The sequence below is a fragment of the Sapajus apella genome, unplaced genomic scaffold (assembly GCF_009761245.1).
Source record: "Sapajus apella isolate SASKATOON/1434 unplaced genomic scaffold, GSC_monkey_1.0 scaffold11, whole genome shotgun sequence".
Lineage (NCBI taxonomy): Eukaryota > Metazoa > Chordata > Mammalia > Primates > Cebidae > Sapajus > Sapajus apella.
The window spans coordinates 28,244,479-28,264,802 of NW_022436951.1; the positions used below are offsets into that span (position 1 = coordinate 28,244,479).

Here is a 20,324-nt window from a genome sequence, read left to right on the forward strand (position 1 = left end):
GTTGGTTTAAAGTCTATTTTATCAGAGAGTAGGACTGCAACTCCTGCTTTTTTTTTCTATCCATTTTCTTGGTAAATCTTCCTCCATCCCTTTATTTTGAGCCTATGTGTGTCCTTGCATATGAAATGGGTTTCCTGGATACAGCACACTGATGGGTTTTGACTTTTTATCCAATTTGCCAGTGTGTGTCTTGATTGGGGCAGTTAGCACATTTACATTTACGATTAATATTGTTATGTGTGAATTTGATCCTGCCATTTTGATGCTAGTTCATTGTTTTGCCCATTAGTTGATATAGTTTCTTCACTGTGTCGATGCTCTTTACCATTTGGTGTATTTTTGGAGTGGCTGGTAATGGTTGGTCCTTTCTATGTTTAGTGCTTCTTTCAGGAGCTCTTGTAAGGCAGGCCTGGTGGTGATGAAATCTCTGAGGAATTGCTTGTTCATAAAGGATTTTATTTCAGCTTCGCTTATGAAACCTAGTTTGGCTGGATACAAAATTCTGGGTTGAAAGTTCTTTTCTTTAAGGATGTTGAATATTGGCCCCCACTCTATTCTGGCTTGTAGGGTTTCTGCTGAGAGATCTGCTTTGAGTCTGATGGGTTTCCCTTTGTGAGTAACCCAGCCTTTTTTTCTGGCTGCGCTTAGCATTTTTTCCTTCATTTCAACCTTGGTGAATCTGACAATTACTTGCCTTGGGGTTGCTCTTCTTGAGGAATATCTTTGTGGTATTCTCTGTATTTCCTGACGTGAATGTTGGCCTGCCTTGCTATGTTGGGGAAGTTCTCCTGGATAATATCCTGAAGAGTGTTTTCCAGCTTGAATTCATTCTCACTGTCACATTCAGGTACACCATCAAATGTAGATTAGGTCTTTTTACATAATCCCATATTTCTTGGAGGCTTTGTTCATTTCTTTTTACACTTTTTTCCCTAATCTTGCCTTCTCATTTTATTTCATTGAGTTCATCTTCAATCTCTGATATCCTTTCTTCTGCTTAGTCAATTTGGCTATTGAAACTTGTGTATGCTTTGCCAAGTTCTTGTGTTGTGTTTTTCAGCTCCATCAGGTCATTTATATTCTTCTCTAAGCTGTTTATTCTCATTAACATTTTGTCAAATCTTTTTTGAAGGTTCTTAGTTTATTTGCATTGGGTTAGAAGATGTTCTTTTAGTTCAGAGAAGTTTGTTATTACCCACTTGTTTCTGTCAATTCATCAGACTCATTCTTCATCCAACCTTGTTCCCTTGCTGGTGAGGAGTTGTGATGCCTTGAAGGAGGAGAGGTGTTCTGATTTTTGGTGTTTTCATCATTTTTGCACTGGTATCTTCCCATCTTTGTGGATTTATCCACCTGTCATATTTGTAGTTGTTGGCTTTCAGATGAGGTCTCTGAGTGGATGTCCTTTTTGTAGATGATGAAGTTATTTCTTTCTGTTTTTTAGTTGTCCTTCTAACAGTCAAGCCCCTCTGTTGTATGACTGCCGGAGGTACACTCCAGACCCTGCTTGCTTGGGGATCACCTGCAGTGGCTGCAGAACAGTAAGGGTTGCTGCCAGTTTCTTCTGTTATCTTCATCCTGAAAGGATACCTGCCAGATATCAGCCTGAACTCTCCTTTATGAGGTTTCTCTTTGGACACATGGGGATCAGGGAGTTGCTTGAGGAGACAATCTGTCCCTTATAGGAGCTCAGCACTTGAGCTCAGCACTTGAGCTCCTATAAGAGACAGACTGTCTCCTTAAGCAGCCTGTGAGCTCTGTTTTTCCTTTCAGAGCTGTGGGGCAGGTACGTTTAAGTCTGCTGCAGTGAAATTCATAACTGCCTTTTTTCCCCCAGATGCTCTGTCCTGGGAAGGTGGGGCTTTATTTATAAGTTCCTGAGGTGCTGCTGCCTTTTTTCAGAGATGCCCTGCCCAGAGAGGAGGTAGCCTGGTAACGCTCTACCAGCAGAAGTGTTGCTGAGCTGCCGTGGGCTCTGCCCAGCTGCTGTGTGAACTTCCTTGCAGTTTTGTTTATAGAGGTATAGTTAGAACTGCCTTGGTAATGGCAGTCTGCCTTAGTAATGGCGGACTGCCTCTGTCATGGTGGACTGCCTCAGTAATGGCAGATGGCCTTAGTAATGGTGGACTGCCTCTATAGTGGAGGACTACCTCGGTAATGGCAGATGCCCTTCCCCCCACAGAGCTGGACCATCCTGGCTCCAGCTGTGCTTGCTTAGAAACTGTCAATCCAGAGCATTTCAGATTGCTGGTCTTTGTGGGGGTGGGACCCACCAAGCCAGATCACCTGGCTCCTGTTTCAGCCTCCTTTTTTTCAGTTGAATGGGCAGCTCTGTCTCCCAGGCATTCCGGGTGCCAGTTGAAACGGCCACCCAGATTTGTGTGAGTTCTTGTGTGGAGATCTGCTGTGCTGGCTGAAACAGCTGTGCTGGAGACTTGTGGTGCTTTTCTACCCAGGAATCTCCTGGTCTGTGGGCAGCAAAAATTCGTTTGGAAATGCAGCAATCACTCACCCTCTGCGTTCTCTTTGGGAACTGCACTCAGAGCTGTTCCTACTTGGCCATCTTGGATCATCTCCAGCATGGGTATTCTTTACTGCTTTTTAACTAACATAATGAAAGAAGAAAATCATGCCAGAAAATGTCAATGATAAATTCCAGTTAAATTAGGTTGTGTTTACAAACATTGTATACACAATTATTTTCTAATGAATTGAATAAAAGAAACAATTGATTTTATTTTCCTACTTCTAGTATAAGAAGAAGATATGTTCCTTATACTAAATAATGGGAACAATTACTATGGATTTTATTATATAATAGTCTTCATATTTTAAGCTTGACATTTTAACTTAAAAAGTAATTATCTTTATACATAAACATTCAAAAATTTAAAAACCCATTTAATTGATAATCACCCATAATTTTTCTTTTCCATGTAACTGGATGCACTAAAAGAATTACATATGTTGGTAAAGTTGAAGAGAGGCAGCAGATTACAAAGTTCATTTAATAGAAAAATGATCATTTGTACAAACTTGAATGTGACATTTCCCAGTGTTACAAGAATTTTCCTTGAACTAAGAATGCTATGTAAAAATCCAGTAGGCTTTTGTTCTAAAGCATAGCCTCTGTGCCCAGGGTAAGACAGGGTTGACCTCTCTTTAAGATTTTCTAGAGCTAAAGAAGTAATTAAGCAAATGGGTTTGGGGACTCCTCCATATAAACACACAGAGACAGTTGAAATATCAACAAAACTGTTCATTAAACACAAATTTTGATTATCAAACAACCCCACCTCTGTCCCAGATGCTTGAAATATTGATACCCAAACTCACTGATTCTTTTTTAAAAAAATTATTTGTTGATTTATTTTTAACTTTTACATTTGGGGTTACATGTAAAGGTTTGTTCCATAGGTAAACATGTGTCATGAGGGCTTGTTGTTCAGATTATTTCGTCACCCAGGTATTTATTTATTTATTTATTTATTTTTATTTTGAGATGGAGTTTCACTCTGCTACCAGGCTGGAGTGCAATGGCGCAACCTTGGCTCACTGCAACCTTCACCTCCTGGGTTCAAGCAATTCTTCTGCCTCAACCTCCTGACTAGCTGGGATTACTGGCATGTGCCACCATGCCCAGCTAATTCTTTGTGTGTGTGTGTGTGTGTGTGTGTTTTCAGTAGAAACAGGTTTTCTCCATGTTGGTCAGGCTGGTCTCAAATTCCCGACCTCAGGTCATTGCCCACCTCAGCCTCCCAAAGTACTGGGATTAAAGGAACATCAGCCAGGTATTAAGCCCAGTACTCAATAGTTATCTCTTCTGCTCTTCTACCTCCTCTCACCTTCCACCCTCAAATAGATCCCAGTGTCTATCATTTCTGTCTTTGTGTCCATGAGTTCTCATCATTTAGCTCCCACTTATAAGTGAGAACATGCAGTGTATTATTCCATTTTCGTACTGCTATAAAAACTGCCTGAGACTGGGTAATATTAAAAAAAAAAAGAAAAGAGATTTAATTGACTCATAGTTCAGCACATCTGGGGAGGCCTCAGGAAACTTACAATTATGGTGGAAAACGAAGAGGAAGCAAGGTGTACCTTCTTCACAAGGCACCAGGAAGGAGAAGTGCCGAGCAAAAGGGGAAGAGCCTCTTATAAAACTATCAGATTTCATGAGAACTCACTATCAGGAGAACAGCATGGGGGAAACCATCCCCATGATTCAATTACCTCCACCTGGTCTCTCCCTTGACATGTGGGGATTATGGGGATTACAGTTCAAGATGAGATTTGGGTGGGGACATATCATGTGGTATTTGGTTTTCTGTTCCTGCATTGGTTTGCTAAGGATAATAGCCTTTAGCTCCATTCATGTTCCCATGAAAGCAATGATCTCATTCTTTTTTATGGCTGCAAAGTATTCCATGGTGTTTAGGTACCACATTTTCTTTATCCAATCTGTCATTGATGAACATTTTGGTTGATTCTTTATCTTTGCTATTGTGAACAGTGCTGCAATGAACATTTACGTGCATATATCTGTATAGCAGAATGATTTATATTCCTCTGGGCATATGCCCTATAATGGGATTGCTGGGTCAAATGGTAGTTCTGCTTTTAGCTCTTTGAGGAATCACCATGGTACTTTCCACAATGCTCAAATTAATTTACACTCCCACCAATAGCATATATGTGTTCTTTTTTCCCTGCGACCTTGCCAGCATCTGTTATTTTTCACTTTTTAATAAGAGCCTTTCTGACTGGTGTGAGATTGTATCTCATTGTGGTTTTGATGTGTATTTTTCTAATGATCAGTGATGTTGAACTTCTTTTCATATGTTTGTTGGCCACATGTATGTCTTCTTTTGAGAAGTGTCTGTTCATGATATTTTGGAGAAAACTCGGTTTCCTTCCTGCAGAGAAGTGAGAGTCAGTTTAGCAGCAGGAATATTTTAACATGATTTTTTTCCCCTCAACATTATTTACAAGTTAATGGAATCGTTGAAGTCAGTTCTCAAAGATTACTATTGAAATAGCTATTTTTTTGGTGCTTGTTGTAAGTCAGCATAAACAATTCCAGCAATTGATGTTATCATAAACTTTTGTCTTAACTGAATCATTGACTATACTTCACTAAACTTTTATATTCAGGCAACCAAATAACATTCTATCATTAGTAATGCAATAGCTTAAAAATCTGAGAAATGTTACCAAGCTAAGAAATTTCCATCAGTCTTTCATATCAAATAATGAGCTTATACAAACATTTGTTATTCTTGCTATAGGAACAGGAGTATTGAGCAATTACCTTCCTCAACTTTCAGTTAACTTTGGACCTTGGATTACCTGGATTAGGTGGCTTCTTTGTTCAAATAATCCTGTTTTTGCCACAAATTTTCTTCCCTTTGTGTTAAATGAATACACCTTTGTAATTTTTCAGTTGTATACATGAGAGTTGTTCATATTCTATGTCTTATTTTATACTCTGAGCACATGAATGTAGGTGTCTTATTAAAAAGACTGATTTATCACAAACTGAAGACCTTTACAAAGAATATTAGTTAGATGATTGGGCAGAGCAACTTTTAATATTTTTTTGAAAGATTTTTCCTTCTTTCTTCAGAGACTGCAAATGAATAGACTACTTTCTATTTAATAAACTTGAATGAGACCAATTTGAAGTGAAGTTGAGCATACATATTTGAACCCTAACTTTTTAAAGTGTTGCATCTTAAATCAGGAAGGATAATACTCTGTAGTACTGACAACTTGAATTCCAGTTACGGCATAATAGGAATTACTAACACATTTTAATTGTGCTTTCAACAGGATATGTTAAAGCTGTGGAAGCATGAATGTAAACGTGTTATAGCTGACCGTTTCACGGTGCCCAGTGATGTGACCTGGTTTGATAAGGCTTTAGTAAGTTTGGTAGAGGAGGAGTTTGGTGAAGAGAAAAAAATCCTGGTGGATTGTGGAATTGACACATATTTTGTGGATTTCTTGAGAGATGCACCTGAAGCTGCAGGTAAACTATGGAAGTGGAATTTGGAATTACCCAAAAGGTGTTCCCTAAAGGGAAATCTGAAAATAGAAGATTCAGTTTGTGGATGTTGAATTTCTTTCAAGTAAACTGTATTGATACAAGCCTGAGACATAGTAGATGCTCAATAAAAATAGGATGAGAGAAAAAGTGCATGATCATGAAATTTAAAGAGGAACTGTTTTATGTGTATCATGCTTGGATATTAAGGTAGAGTGGTGAGGCAGGATTGGGTAGGAGAGAGTGCACAAGACTTTCAGTCTGGCAGATAGAGGTGGATTTGAGGAAGGAATCCACTGCACATTAATTAGCTGGATATCTCGGTCTCTTGAACCTCATTCTCCTCGTTTATAAAGATAACATATTACTACATGCATCACATTCACCGTGGGAGTCCATAAAATGTTATCTGTAGAATGGCTTGGGTGATCTATGAAATGTTATCTGTAGAATGGTTCGGACAGTGCATGGCCTGTAGTCACTGGTGAATGAAAGGCAGCAATATAATGATAATTATTATTATTCAGGTCACTCTGAATGTTAAAAATAAAAAAAAAACTTCCAATCGTATGAGAGAGTCATTAAATATAATTGGAATGAGATGGCTGATGTGGAGTAAGCGTTTGTGATTATGGTTCCAGGGGAAATTGAGATACATGACTGTTCTTAGGAAAAGAAGCAGTGCTCTACTTTTTTTTTCCCTCAAAAGTAACTAGGCTTAATTAAAATATTTTTAAATTTAATAACCTCTTCTAAGACTGGGGATGGATTTTAAGTTAATTTGCAGATTTTAAAAAGCATGTTTAAAAACATGCGATGTATATCTTCAAAATGATTGGAAGTGACTAGGCAGCGCCTCTCTAGATTTGATAACTGTAAGTATGATCTATCAAAAGTTTCTGATTAACAATTGCAAAAGCCTGTTTATTTCTGGCAATACAATTAGAATGATCCTCTTACAAGAAGAAGCTGACACATTTTATTTTAATCATGTCAAACACATACAAAAATCCTGTACGAGTAAGGGCATCTTACAAGGTAATTAAAACTTATGTAATTTATTCCCTATAATTCAGAAGGATAAATAATCAGATTATGATTTTCAAGGACCAGAGCATAACTGGTGCATTTTGGGGGCCTGGGGAGGGTCCAGAGACAAACACAAAAGCTTTTGAGTCATTGAAGCACTTTATTTCTCAAAGCTTGACTTGAGCATTTATGAGAGCTGTGGCTATTGGAATTTGATTACTGAGAGCTTTGCAGATACGTCATTCTTAATGATTCTGTTAAACCAATCTCCTTGCTTTGTTATAAAAAATTTAGACACAGTCAATTGAAAATAATTAAGTACCATAAGATTTGAAAGATCCACTCATTCTTCTGGTACCAAGTGAAATTCTAAGTTGTTATTGGTATATTCAACTAATGTGATGCTTTTCCCCTCTGTTACTAATGTTAATTGACTGTGAATTTATAGATGCCCAATTTTTCTTGAGCATTATGATTTTTTTTTTTTTGAAACAGAGTCTTGCTCTGCTGCCCAGGCTGGAGTACAGGCTCAGCTCCCAGCAACCTCCACCTCCTGGCAATTCTCCTGCCTCAGCCTCCCGAGTGGCTGGGACTATAGGCACATACCACCACAACTAGCTAATTTTTGTATTTTTAGTAGAGATGTGGTTTCACCATGTTGGTCAGGCTGGTCTTGAACTCCTGACCTCTACTGATCTGCCTACCTCGGCCTCCACTTTATAGTTAATGCTGGAAAAGTGTTAAGCTCGTATATTATGTGCTTCTAATTTTTAAAAAACATATATTGATTTTAATACATCTTGTCCTAGTGAAATAATTTAACATGTTTATTCATTTAGGAAATTATTTTTCTGTTTCCCTCAACCCCCCACCCTCATATCCTAATTCACTTCTATGTTTACCACTGACCTGAGATTCATAAATCATAAAAATTTTCTCAGCAAATGTAATAACCTTTTCCTTTTTGTTCTTATCAAAAATTATGTAATTCTTGACTTCCCTTGCTGATTCTGACATTCAATCCCTATGGTTTTTACTTTTACTTGATCATTAAACTAATATATTTGGGAGGACCTTTGAAATGCCAACATTCAATTGTGGATTCAAATTCAATTCAATGACTACTTCATTATTTGACATTGACTCTTGCTAGATGGGAAATAACAAAGACTGCATATGATCACAAAAATCGTAATGCTTCTATTGTTTTATTTCTTCTGTTTTTGCAAAATGCACACTGTGGCATTTCGCTTAAAATGAATGTTATTCAGTGTTAGGTTGTAGAGCTTTGAGTGTATTAATTTAGGTTGCAGGTAAAATGCAGGTATTTGAAGAAACTTAACTGACTCTTCTTTCCTACCAAAGGTGAAACATCTGAAGAGGCTGATGCTGAAATGCCTAAAATTTATGAGCCAATTGAATCTTTTAGTCACCTAAAAGAGCGTCTCAATATGTTCCTGCAGCTCTATAATGAGAGCATCCGTGGCGCCGGCATGGATATGGTGTTCTTTGCAGATGCCATGGTTCACTTAGTCAAGGTACAGTAGCCACTCCGAGTAGTGCCTTGTGGAAGTGACAGACATTTGGCTTCACGCCAGAGTCCTCTCCCCCTTTTATTTCATTTCCTAGGAGACTCTTCTGTTTAAAAATAGACTCCATGCTATATTCCAATTTAATTTCTAAGCCGAAGGCAAGAGCCCATGTACTTTAAATGTGTGATGTGATGATTTTATTCAGTGTTTCTATACAGCTTCCAGCTCAGTGTTTTCACCACAGAGGATGAATATGGTTGACATCTGAGTTCAGAGCACAGGCAAAGTCTGCATCTGTTTGTATCATGTGAAGAATATCCTATAAAAAATAGTACATACGCCTTGAGGACATTATGTTATGCAAAGTAAGCCAGACACAAAAGGGCTAATAGTGTATAATGCTACTAAGATCCCCAGTGTAGCCAAAATCAGAGACAAAAGTAGAGTGGAGAATTTCAGGGAGGGGGAACTGGGGAGTTAGTAATAAATGGGTGCAGAGTTTCAGTTTTGCAAGATGAAAAGCATTGCGGAGATCAGGGGTGCTGATAGTTGTACAACAATGTGATACTTAATGATACTGAACTGTATACTTAAAAATGGCTACAGTGGTAAATTTTATGTTATGTGTATTTTACCATGATTAGAAACAATAATTTTAAAATAGTGTATAAACAGTTGACTTTGAGATGAAAATTCTGTTAGAATGAAATCCTCTAGGAAAGTATAATTTCTGTTCTACTTTGTCATATGAGTCAGGGGTCCTCAACCCTCGGGCTGCAGACCAGTACCTGTCCATGGCCTGTTAGGAACAGGGCTGCCTAGTAGGAGGTGCAGCAGGTGAGCAAGTGAAGCTGAGCTCTGCCTCCAGAGACATTAGATTTTCATAGGAGCATGAACTGCATTGTGAACAGCTCATGTGAGGGATGTAGGTTATGTGCTTCTTATGAGAATGGAATGCCTGATGATGTATCACTGTCTCCCATTGCTCCCAGATGGGACCATCTAGTTGCAGGAAAACAAGCTCAGGGCACCCACAGATTCTACATTACGGTGAACTGTATAATTATTTCATAATATATTATAATGTAATAATAATAGAAATAAAGCACACAATAAATGTAATCAGCTTTAATCATTCCAAAACCACCCCCATCCTCCTCCCATTCATGGAAAAATTGTCTTCCACAATACTGGTCCCTGGTGTCAAAAAGATTAGGGACTGTTTATAGGAGTCATGACAGTGTCCATTTTTAGGACAGTTGATCCTGAAAGGTTGGAAGTAAAATATATTATTTTGTTTGAAAGCTTATGTGATTTAATTTATTTATGGAGCAAGATAATGCCATTTAAAATCCATTGTTGATATTCTCACTTTGTTGATGTAAACTACTTTTCTGGACTACATCCTTTTAGTTAGAAAGAAAATGAAATTTCGAGATTGTCTTCCATGACTTAGGTTCAACCATGAGGAACCACTGCACAATTACAACTGTCACCTCTAAAAATGACAATCTACAAATAGAGGGGGTTTTAGAGGTTATCTAGTCAACCCTTCCTCTGAGAACAGCAATTGCTTGCCTGCTCCTTTTCCCTGTAAGAAGGTGAGAAAAGCATTTATGCAAGGCTGGAGTAAGTCAGAGAGAGGGAGGGAGACAGAGAGGCTGTTCAGGAGTTGCGTCTCCCCAGAATGAGGGCACTTAGCTTGGCAACTCCGTGGATTCTCAGAATCTGAGATATCTGTACCGAATTATGAGCTCAAAAATTCTTCCAAAGCCAACTATAAATAACATTTTGAAATTAGCTCTTAATTTGTAGTTAAGAGTTCAGAGAGAATAAACATTCTGTCATTTTTAATAATTAAAAGGAAGAAAAAGAAAAGGAAAATGTATTTTCTAAATGAGTAATACCAAAGGCAATTTCATGACAAATTGCCTGCTGGAGACGGAATCTGATTGACCTGGGATTTCATAACTCAAGTTGAAGATGCGGTTATTTATGTTAAGTGTCGTGCCTGAGCAAGTTCACTGGAACTGCCTTTTTCTCCATGATTCGTTCGCAGTCCAGACGATGAGTGGAGGCTTTCTCCACTTTGGGTGTGATGTTGGAGGTGTGAATGCCTGGGTGCTGGGGACTCACTGGTGCTTTCTCTCAGCCTCAGCCCCTTGTCTGTCTGCTCTGGAATTAGCCAGAGTCCGTGACTGGAGTTTTTGAGCTAAAATGCTGCATTGCTCTCCCCTTCCCGACCAGCCCTGTCTTGTACTCTCATCTTCTGTGCACAGCGCATCCACGCTCTGTGTCGTGCTGTGTGAGCCTTGAGAGGCGTGGCCTAGTTACCAGGCAGGACAGAAGCCAAGAGACAGAATTGCACATAAAAGCTGCAGCAAAACAGCATGCGATATGACACCAAGCCTATTTCTTATTTAGAAACTCAATATTCTTTCAACACAGTGTATCTGTGTGATACTCTTCTGCCTCTTTGGTGAAAGTTCAAACCACAGCATATGTGTTTCTTATGATCTAGTTCCTGCCTACCAGCCAGCCTCCTGAGTCATGCTCTGCCTAGCATGAGATCCAGAACAACGGGCTGCTTATGGGTGAACACATCATGATCCCGGAGCGCCTCCCCCACACGCATTCCCCACCCATACTGCCTTCTGGAAAGTTCATCTGTCTGTGTGTTTGTCTCCCTACCAGAAGATTAGGCACTAAGAGGGTGGGTTCCTGTCTTAGTGACCTCAGTCTTGACAGAACGAACCACTGCTGAGAACCAACAGAGAATCTGGGTACATGGTCTGGAATTTAAGCAAGTCCCCCAAATAAGCCCTAAACAATCCTTTGCTGCCTTATTTCCTGACATTTCCATGCCCCATACTGAAGTTCTCACCCCAGGGGACACTTCAGGTCTTTTTCTAATTCTGAGATTTTGTGTGCCCCACTCCTTCTTAAAAGGTAGCTCAGCCCATGCCTGGCACACCACCTTCTTTGTGAGATAAACTTCTAGTCATCCAGGCCAAAATCCAGGTCTGTGCCTAAGACTTACCTCACCCAGGCAGGGAAGTTTCCCCAGCATTCCTTCCTCTGATTGCCATCACTCCTGTCTCTCTGCCAGTGCTCACTGTGGCTCATGACCCCAGCCTCTGTCCCCTGTTCCAGTGTGAGCTCCTGCAGGGCAGGGTGTGCATTATTAATTTTTAAGTACTTGCTAATGGAATTAAAAATGTATATCTCCATCTCACATTCTGTCTATAACAAAACAAGATAGCACTATTTGAGGGTCTCACTGGATCACATTTTCTCTTCTAATCTCTGTTTTTAACTAGATTATAAGGTTTTGAGTCTGCTTTCAAGCCTTCTCTGTTCATGTATCTGTTCATTTGTCAGATATGTTTTGAGGGTTTACCATGTGTTGGAAACTGAGAATAGAAGATTTTAATATAAGACCTTGGCTCAGTTCCAAGTAAAGGTTTTGGGATAAAGATTCCTTAATACCTAATTAACAATATCTTGATATATCCACCCACATCAAACAAAGAAAATGTTGATGGTTGAAAAGTGGCCATCAAGGAAAGACACAGAATGTTGTAGTGTGGCTTTCGGTTGTTCCTTATCTGCCCTGTCTGTGCCTCTTGAAGTTGTGTCAGCGGAAGGTTGAAGAGACATGTGTGACCCCGTCCACCCACAATGACTTTGGAGAGAATCACATAGAAGGGACATGCAAGAGGCTGGAGAAACAGGGAGTATGCACCTACCTGTCCTGCTGGTTCTCAGGTCCACATAGAGATGGAAAACATGCTCTCCTTTTCCCAAGGTTCCTGCTAAACTGGGGAAAGTAATTCAAAACCAGGGATGTTTTAAACATGAATAGAATATACTGCAGCTAGTGAGGAAATTCTGAGAAAGACTGTTTAACAAAATCGTGGCAGAATGTAGAGCTCCAGTGACTCCTGGAAGCATCCCTGACCACGGAGAAGTGACCTCTTCCAGTCCCTGCCTGCACTCTATCGTTTTTCTAGAAAAGGAAACATCACATTAATACCTCTAGACTCAAACTGCAGTTAATAGGGAAAGAGAAATGGTTCTTGCAGAAAGTATAAAGAACATCAAGGGGAATTCTGTGCTCAATCTCTCCTAGGTAGGTCTGAAAGACTGATGGTGTAACTAGTTCATTCAATACCAATAAATCCAAATAAACATGGGCTTCTGCCACAAGGTGGCTATGGAATAGTCTGGCATCACTTATTGGTAGATACCTTAGGTATCACTGTCTACCAAGTAACAGGAGGGTGTTTATGCTCAGTTTCTTTCTTTTTAAAATTCCAACATCCATTTTCATGCTGCTGATGAACACATACCTGATACTGGGAAGAAAATGAGGTTTAATTGGACTTATAGTTCCACATGGCTGGGAAGGCCTGAGAATCATGGTGGGAGGTGGAAAGGCACTTCTTACATGGTGGTGGCAAAATAAAAAATGAGGAAGATGCAAAAGTGGAAACCCATGATAAAAACAGCAAATTTCGTGAGACTTATTCACCACCATAAATAAGAATACCCTGGGGAAAGCTGCCCCCATGATTTAATTATCTCCCACAGGGTCCCCACCACAACACGTGGGAATTACAGGAGTACGATTCAAGATAAGATTTGGGTTGGGACACTTCCAAACCATATCACCAGATTTTGGGGTTTTTCTTCCCTTAAGTTTAAATTTGAACAGTTTCAAATATGGAGGATATTTTAATCAACCACATGCCCTATATGCCAAAGGTAGACATTGTTCTAACATTTCTGTTCTCCTTCCTATCATACTCTGTTAGGTTGGATCAACTAACAGGAATCCTCAAAGTCCCCTTTAGATAGACATGTCCTTTTAAAGCCAGAGCAAGCACAGTCTGAGCTCTGTGCTGACTTTTCTGCCCTGGTGTCCTCCTAGTTTGTAAAGGTGCATTCCATGGTTGCCAACCCATCTGATGCAGCCCAACACTATTCTATTTCAGAAATGCCCTCATTCCTTCAACCAATGTATCTCCAGTGTGATCTTGAGACACCTATATCTTCCAAAATAATAATTTGACCTTATTCACATATTAAATAAGTGGGAAAAATAGAGCATTTGCATGTTGAACGATATATGCTTTTTCTGTTCCGTATTACAGATCTCTCGAGTCATTCGTACTCCTCGGGGAAATGCCCTCTTGGTCGGGGTGGGTGGATCAGGAAAGCAGAGCCTGACGAGGTTGGCTTCATTCATTGCTGGCTACATTTCCTTCCAGATCACTCTGACGAGGTAACAAGCTTTTACTTTAATTAACCTAACACAGATTTTGATAAAAGGTGCTCATGGATTTTGATAAAAGGTGCTACCTGAAGTTTAAATGCCTTTCTCTTACATATAGTCACAGTAGTTTTCCTTCTTGAATGTTGACTTATCATCTTCCCCTATCAAACTTTGCCATAGACCATAAACATTTCACCTGAATAATTTGCTTTTGAAACATTTCAAACTCTCATTTAGGTAGTAGCCACCTCCCTACTTTTATGTTATATACGATAGTGTATTACATACACTTCTTTTGGTGCATTTCAGAAGAAAATTTTCTCTATTGAGTGTTAATTCATATTTCAAGAATGTTAATAAAATGGAAAAAATATGTGAAGATTTTATATTGATTTACTCATTAAAACATTTCAAAGTAGTTATTGAACATTGCCTGTGTGTCAGGCACTGGGTAAGGTGAGCAAGGTGAATCTAGCTGCATTGTCAGGGACTTTGTAGCAACTCAAGGGGACAGACAACTAAGTAACTCAACTCATACAATAAGGTGTGATTCATAGACACCATCTGTGATAGGGAAAAAAATGCACACCAAATCCTGTTGAAGCATAAGGGAGGAACTCCTAACTTAGTCTAGGGGATGATTAGAAAAGATATATGGAGAAAGTGATTAAACTGAAACCTTGAAAAGAAGAACAAAATAGACAGACCACTAGCCAGATTAATAAAAAAGAAAAGAGAGAAGAATTAAATAGATGCAATAAAAAAAAATAAAGGGGATATCACCACCGATTCCACAGAAATACAAACTACCATCAGTGATTACTACAAACAACTGTATGCACATACACAAGTAAACATGGAAGAAATGGATAAATTCCTGAACACTTGCATCCTCCCAAGCCTAAACCAGGAAGAAGCTGAAACCCTGAATAGACAAATAACCAGGGCTGAAGGTGAGGCAGCAATTAATAGCCTACCAACCAAAAAAGTTCAATCCAGAAGGGTTCACAACCCGAATTCTATGAGACATACAAATAGGAGCTGGTACCACTCCTTCTGAAACTATTCCAAACAATCCAAAAAGAGGGAATCTTAAAAAGCTTATCCACCGTGATCAAGTAGGCTTCATCCCAGGGATGCAAGGCTGGTTCAACATACACAAATCTATAAACGTAATTCACACATGAACAGAACCAAAGACAAAAACCACATGATTATCTCAATTGATGCAGAGAAGGCCTTTGACAAAATCCAACAGCCCTTTATGCTAAAAACCCTCAATAAGCTAGGTATTGATGGAACGTATCTGAAAATAATAAAAGCTATTTATGACAAACCAACAGCCAATGTCATACTTCATTGGCAAAAACTGGAAGCATTCCCCTTGAAATGTGGCACTAGACAAGGATGCCCTCTCTCACCACTCCTATTCAATATAGTATTAGAAGTTCTAGCCAGAGCAATCAGGCAAGAAAAAGAAATAAAGGGTATTCAAATAGGAAAGGAGGAAGTCAAATTGTCTCTATTTGCAGACGACATGATTGTATATCTAGAAGACCGCATCGTCTCACCCCCAAATCTCCTGAAACTGATAAGCAAGTTCAGCAAAGTCTCAGGATACAAAATCAATGTGCAAAAATCACATGCATTCCTATACACCAGTAACAGACTTAAAGAGAGCCAAATCAAGAACAAACTTCCATTCACAATTGCCACAAAGAGAATAAAATATCTAGGAATACAACTGACAAGGAACGTAAAGGACCTCTTCAAGGAGAACTATAAGCCACTGCTCAACGAAATAAGAGAGGACACAAACAGATGGAGAAACATTCCATGTTCATGGTTAGGAAGAATCAATATCATGAAAATGGCCATACTGCCCAAAGTAATTTACAGATTCAATGCTATCCCCATCAAGCTACCAATGACCTTCTTCGCAGAACTGGAAAAAACCACCTTAAATTTCATATGGAACCAAAAGAGAGCCCGCATAGCCAGGTCAATTCTAAGCAAAAAGAACAAAGTAGGAGGCATCACACTACTGGACTTCAAACTATACTACAAGGCTCCAGTAATCAAAACAGCATGGTACTGGTACCAAAACAGAGATATAGACCAATGGAACAGAACAGAGGTCTCAGACGCAACGCAACATATCTGCAACCATCTGATCTTTGACAAACCAGACAAAACCAAGCAATGGGGAAAGGATTCCCTGTTCAATAAATGGTGTTGGGAAAACTGGCTAGCCATGTGCAGAAAGCAGAAACTGGAACCCTTCCTGACACCTTACACTAAAATTAACTCCAGATGGATTAAAGACTTAAACATAAGACCTAACACCATAAAAACCCTAGAAGAAAATCTAGGCAAAACCATTCAGGACATAGGTGTAGGCAAGGACTTCATGACCAAAGCACCAAAAGCATTGACAACAAAAGCCAAAATAGACAAATGGGACCTAATCAAACTCCACAGCTTCTGCATGGCAAAAGAAACAGTCACTAGAGTGAATCGGCAACCAACAGAATGGGAAAATATTTTTGCAGTTTACCCATCTGACAAAGGGCTGATATCCAGAATTTACAAAGAACTAAAACAGATTTACAAGAAAAAAACTAACAAGCCCATTCAAAAGTGGGCAAAGGATATGAACAGATACTTTACAAAAGAAGACATACATGAGGCCAACAAACATATGAAAAAATGCTCATCATCACTGGTCATCAGAGAAATGCAAATCAAAACAACATTGAGATACCATCTCACGCCAGTTAGAATGGCGAACATTAAAAAATCTGGAGACAACAGATGCTGGAGAGGATGTGGAGAAATAGGAACACTTTTGCACTGTTGGTGGAAGTGTAAATTAGTTCAGCCATTGTGGAAGACAGTGTGGCGATTCCTCAAGGACCTAGAAATAGAAATTCCATTTGACCCAGCAATCCCGTTACTGGGTATATATCCAAAGGATTATAAATCTTTCTACTGTAAGGACACGTGCACACGAATGTTCATTGCAGCACTGTTTACAATAGCAAAGACCTGGAACCAACCCAAATGCCCATCGATGATAGACTGGACAGGGTAAATGTGGCACATATACACCATGGAATATTATGCAGCCATCAAAAACGATGAGTTTGGGTCCTTTGTAGGGACATGGATGAACCTGGAAGCCATCATTCTCAGCAAACTGACAGAAGAGCAGAAGATCAAACACCGCGTGTTCTCACTCATAGCTTTCAAGACATCAGACTTCTGAAGGCTTTTACAGCCATGTGGCTAAGGCTGAGATGCAAGAGACTCTCATTTGGGAAGCACAACTATTTGTTAGGTATCTTAGGTCATATTATTTGAAGCAGTGGGCCCTTGAGATCCAGGAGACTGGGTTGAAAATTTTCCCCATATCACAAGAAGCTGGGTGAGATGTTTTTTTCCTCCTCCTACTCCCCCTCCCCCTCCCTCTCCCCATACTCTTCTTCCCTCTTCCTCCCTCCCCCTCCTCCTCCTCCCCCTTCCTCCTCCTACCCCTTCCTCCTCCTCCCTCTCTTCTCTTCTCTTCTCCTCTCCTCTCTCTTCTCCCCTCCCATCCTCCTCCTCTCCTCCTCTCCTTCTTCTCCTCCTCCTCATCCTCCTCCTACTTCTTCTTCTTCTTCCTACTCCTCCTCCTCCTCCTCCTCTTCCTCTTCCTCTTCTGCTGTGTCCTTGAAACGTTTTCTGATCTCTTGGATCTCACTTCTCTACATGTCTTTTCGAAGTATTGAGGCATGGTTGTGATATTTTCAATTTTAGGGTATAACTTATAGAAGTTAGAAAAAGGCAGAGTTAAATATTCACTAGCTTTAAAAAATAAGATGGCTATTTGCGCTTGCACTCTGAATTCTGAGTTTATTTAGTGACTGAAGTACAAATAATAATTTAGTAAATCTGAGTTTCCAGAATTGGGATAATTTTATTTATACTTTTGGCATAATGTAGTACTCCACAGTGGAACCTTGCTCATATTTCTTGATTGTAGGTTCATTTCCACCTAAAGATTGCTTTGGGTAATTAGAGAACCTTCAGAGTGGGATGTTTGATCACATTTCCAGGTATTCTAGTACAGTGTACTGCTTGCTCAGAAAACAATCTCATTTATGTATAGTACAAACATGCAATGATGATAATGGTGTTGGGGGATGAGGCAGGCACTGTTTATAACAGGGCATCTCACTTACCCTGTATAGCCAAAGCTTGCACTTATTTACTTTAATTTATGAGCTGTCATCTCAAATACCAATTGCCAATCAAATGTCAGTAATTGAATTTGACTTTTCTATTATCATCGTCAAAAAATTTTCAAAATGATGCATTTGGAAATGTAATGACATTTGGTTGTGGTAAAAATTCTATTTTTGTTTCAGGTTGACTTTTCAGTATAGTTTTTGTGTAAAAACATTAATTAATTATGATGTTTTATGTAATGTAGAGTTTTAAAAATTAACCAGTAACATTCATATAAAATACCTATATGATAGAACAAAATCAGCATTTTTTTTGTTAACTAAATGGCATAATGCATTGTTACAAGGTTCTTTCCCTTTCATGAAAATATTTTAGCTAATGACAAAATGAAAATATTTCTTTAGATCCTACAACACATCAAATCTGATGGAAGATCTGAAGATTTTGTATAGAACGGCTGGTCAACAAGGCAAAGGAATCACTTTTATTTTCACAGACAATGAGATTAAAGATGAGTCATTTTTGGAATATATGAACAATGTTTTATCATCAGGTGAGGTAGGTGCTCACTTATTCTTTGTATGTTTTGTTCCTTTAGATCTCCTGCAACTTAGAGTTCTACATATTTTCTTCTTAATGGCTTGAATAAGTGCTACTGGGGATAGGTATTAAGTGATTAGTATGAAGGATGGCTTTTTCTATCGGGTTTTTGAAGAATAAAACTCTCCATCAAAAATTGGAGCTAAGCATTTAAAACATCAGTGAATGTTCCAAGCAACAAATGAAAAAGCAGAAGAGGGAAGTTAGAAAGAAAGCTAATATTTTTGGCGTGTCCATTTACTCCCTTCCAGGGCTACAACTTTGCAGTTAATAGTGAATCATTTGTGTATTTTAAAACTTTGTGTATTTCATCTTGAAAACTTTTAGGTAATTTTCTATAGGTGAGTTCAAGACACGAATGGAGAAAAGACTTTCTATATATTAAGCTCTACATTTTGATCTATTTTCATATGTGTGTACCGAATTTGCATGCCTGTACTTCTTTTCAAGGTCTCTAACCTATTTGCTCGAGATGAAATTGATGAAATTAATAGTGACTTGATGTCAGTCATGAAAAAAGAATTCCCCAGGTGCCCTCCTACCAATGAGAACCTGCATGACTACTTCATGAGTCGGGTCCGACAGAACCTTCATATTGTGCTCTGCTTCTCACCAGTGGGGGAGAAATTTCGAAACAGAGCTTTGAAGTTTCCTGCCCTAATTTCAGGATGCACGATTGACTGGTTCAGCCGATGGCCTAAAGATGCTTTAGTTGCTGGTTAGTATGGTGGAAATATTTATGAAAGGGCTTTTGGTTTACAGTGTTTACTTAATTATTTACATTCTCTGCTGTTTGCTGTCTCTGCATTGAATTGAGCTAACTCACTCTGTCCAACACTTGAGGATTTCTGTTACAAAATGATGCTCTTTCTTGTTTGGTAGCTAATTTTTCCCAGAGTGTGGTTTTCAGAGAATGACATCCTTGGTCTGTATCCCTTTGGGTTAATGTTCAAGGATTCTAGTTTTTTCAGGGATGCTGGAGGGCTCTTCCTCAGTTGGATCCCCAGGAAGGCTCCAGGATGTCAGAGAAAGGCACAGAGGTTTTAATCTCATGGACAGAGTTTGTGTTCTTTTTAAGTAGGTTTGTCAGCCTAAGAGTAGTTAAAGCCTACGGTCTCTTAGCCATTTCCTTCTCAAGGCTGCAGTGCTGAGAACCAAAGAGGAAAACAGTATCCAGCGATTCGCTACTGGTTTCTGTCCTTGACAAAAGACGTTAACCAGCGTGGTCTCTGACCAGGGTTCTCACTGCTTCTGCTTCTTTCTAATTTCCCATGCTGTGGAGCATTAGTGCTTCCTTACTCTGCAAATGAAACTGGAACATAAAAGTAGTAGAGGAGAGGTTAGAGAGCATACAATTAGCTTTTTTTCTTTTTTAGAGCTTTTGGTGAGAAATTATCTGTTGATATTTTAAAAGATGCAGTTACTCAGGTCTCACCCCTAACCTGTTATATCAGAACATCAGGAGAACCCCAATTCAGGGCAGTAGTTTTCAAACTTTTAAGAATGTTTTATGCAGAAGAGCCTTATTTCTCAGTAATACCTTACAAGTAGTTTTAGTATATCAAACAAGGAAAAGTAGATGGGGGTGAGGGGAGGAAGTGTTCTGGAG

At 39.1% G+C, this 20,324-nt stretch overlaps 1 protein-coding gene across 4 annotated transcripts in view; it reads left to right on the top strand.

Moving 5' to 3' along the window:
* The window catches only part of DNAH5 (dynein axonemal heavy chain 5), a 362,294-nt gene that overhangs the window by 246,615 nt on the left and 95,355 nt on the right, over window positions 1-20,324 (top strand). For all 4 annotated transcript variants that reach the window (XM_032279092.1, XM_032279095.1, XM_032279094.1 and 1 more), the window contains 5 exons: window positions 5,833-6,031; window positions 8,441-8,613; window positions 13,764-13,894; window positions 18,520-18,673; window positions 19,166-19,433. In XM_032279092.1, coding sequence (XP_032134983.1) covers window positions 5,833-6,031; window positions 8,441-8,613; window positions 13,764-13,894; window positions 18,520-18,673; window positions 19,166-19,433 — 925 coding nt within the window. The remainder of the gene's footprint in view (window positions 1-5,832; window positions 6,032-8,440; window positions 8,614-13,763; window positions 13,895-18,519; window positions 18,674-19,165; window positions 19,434-20,324) is intronic.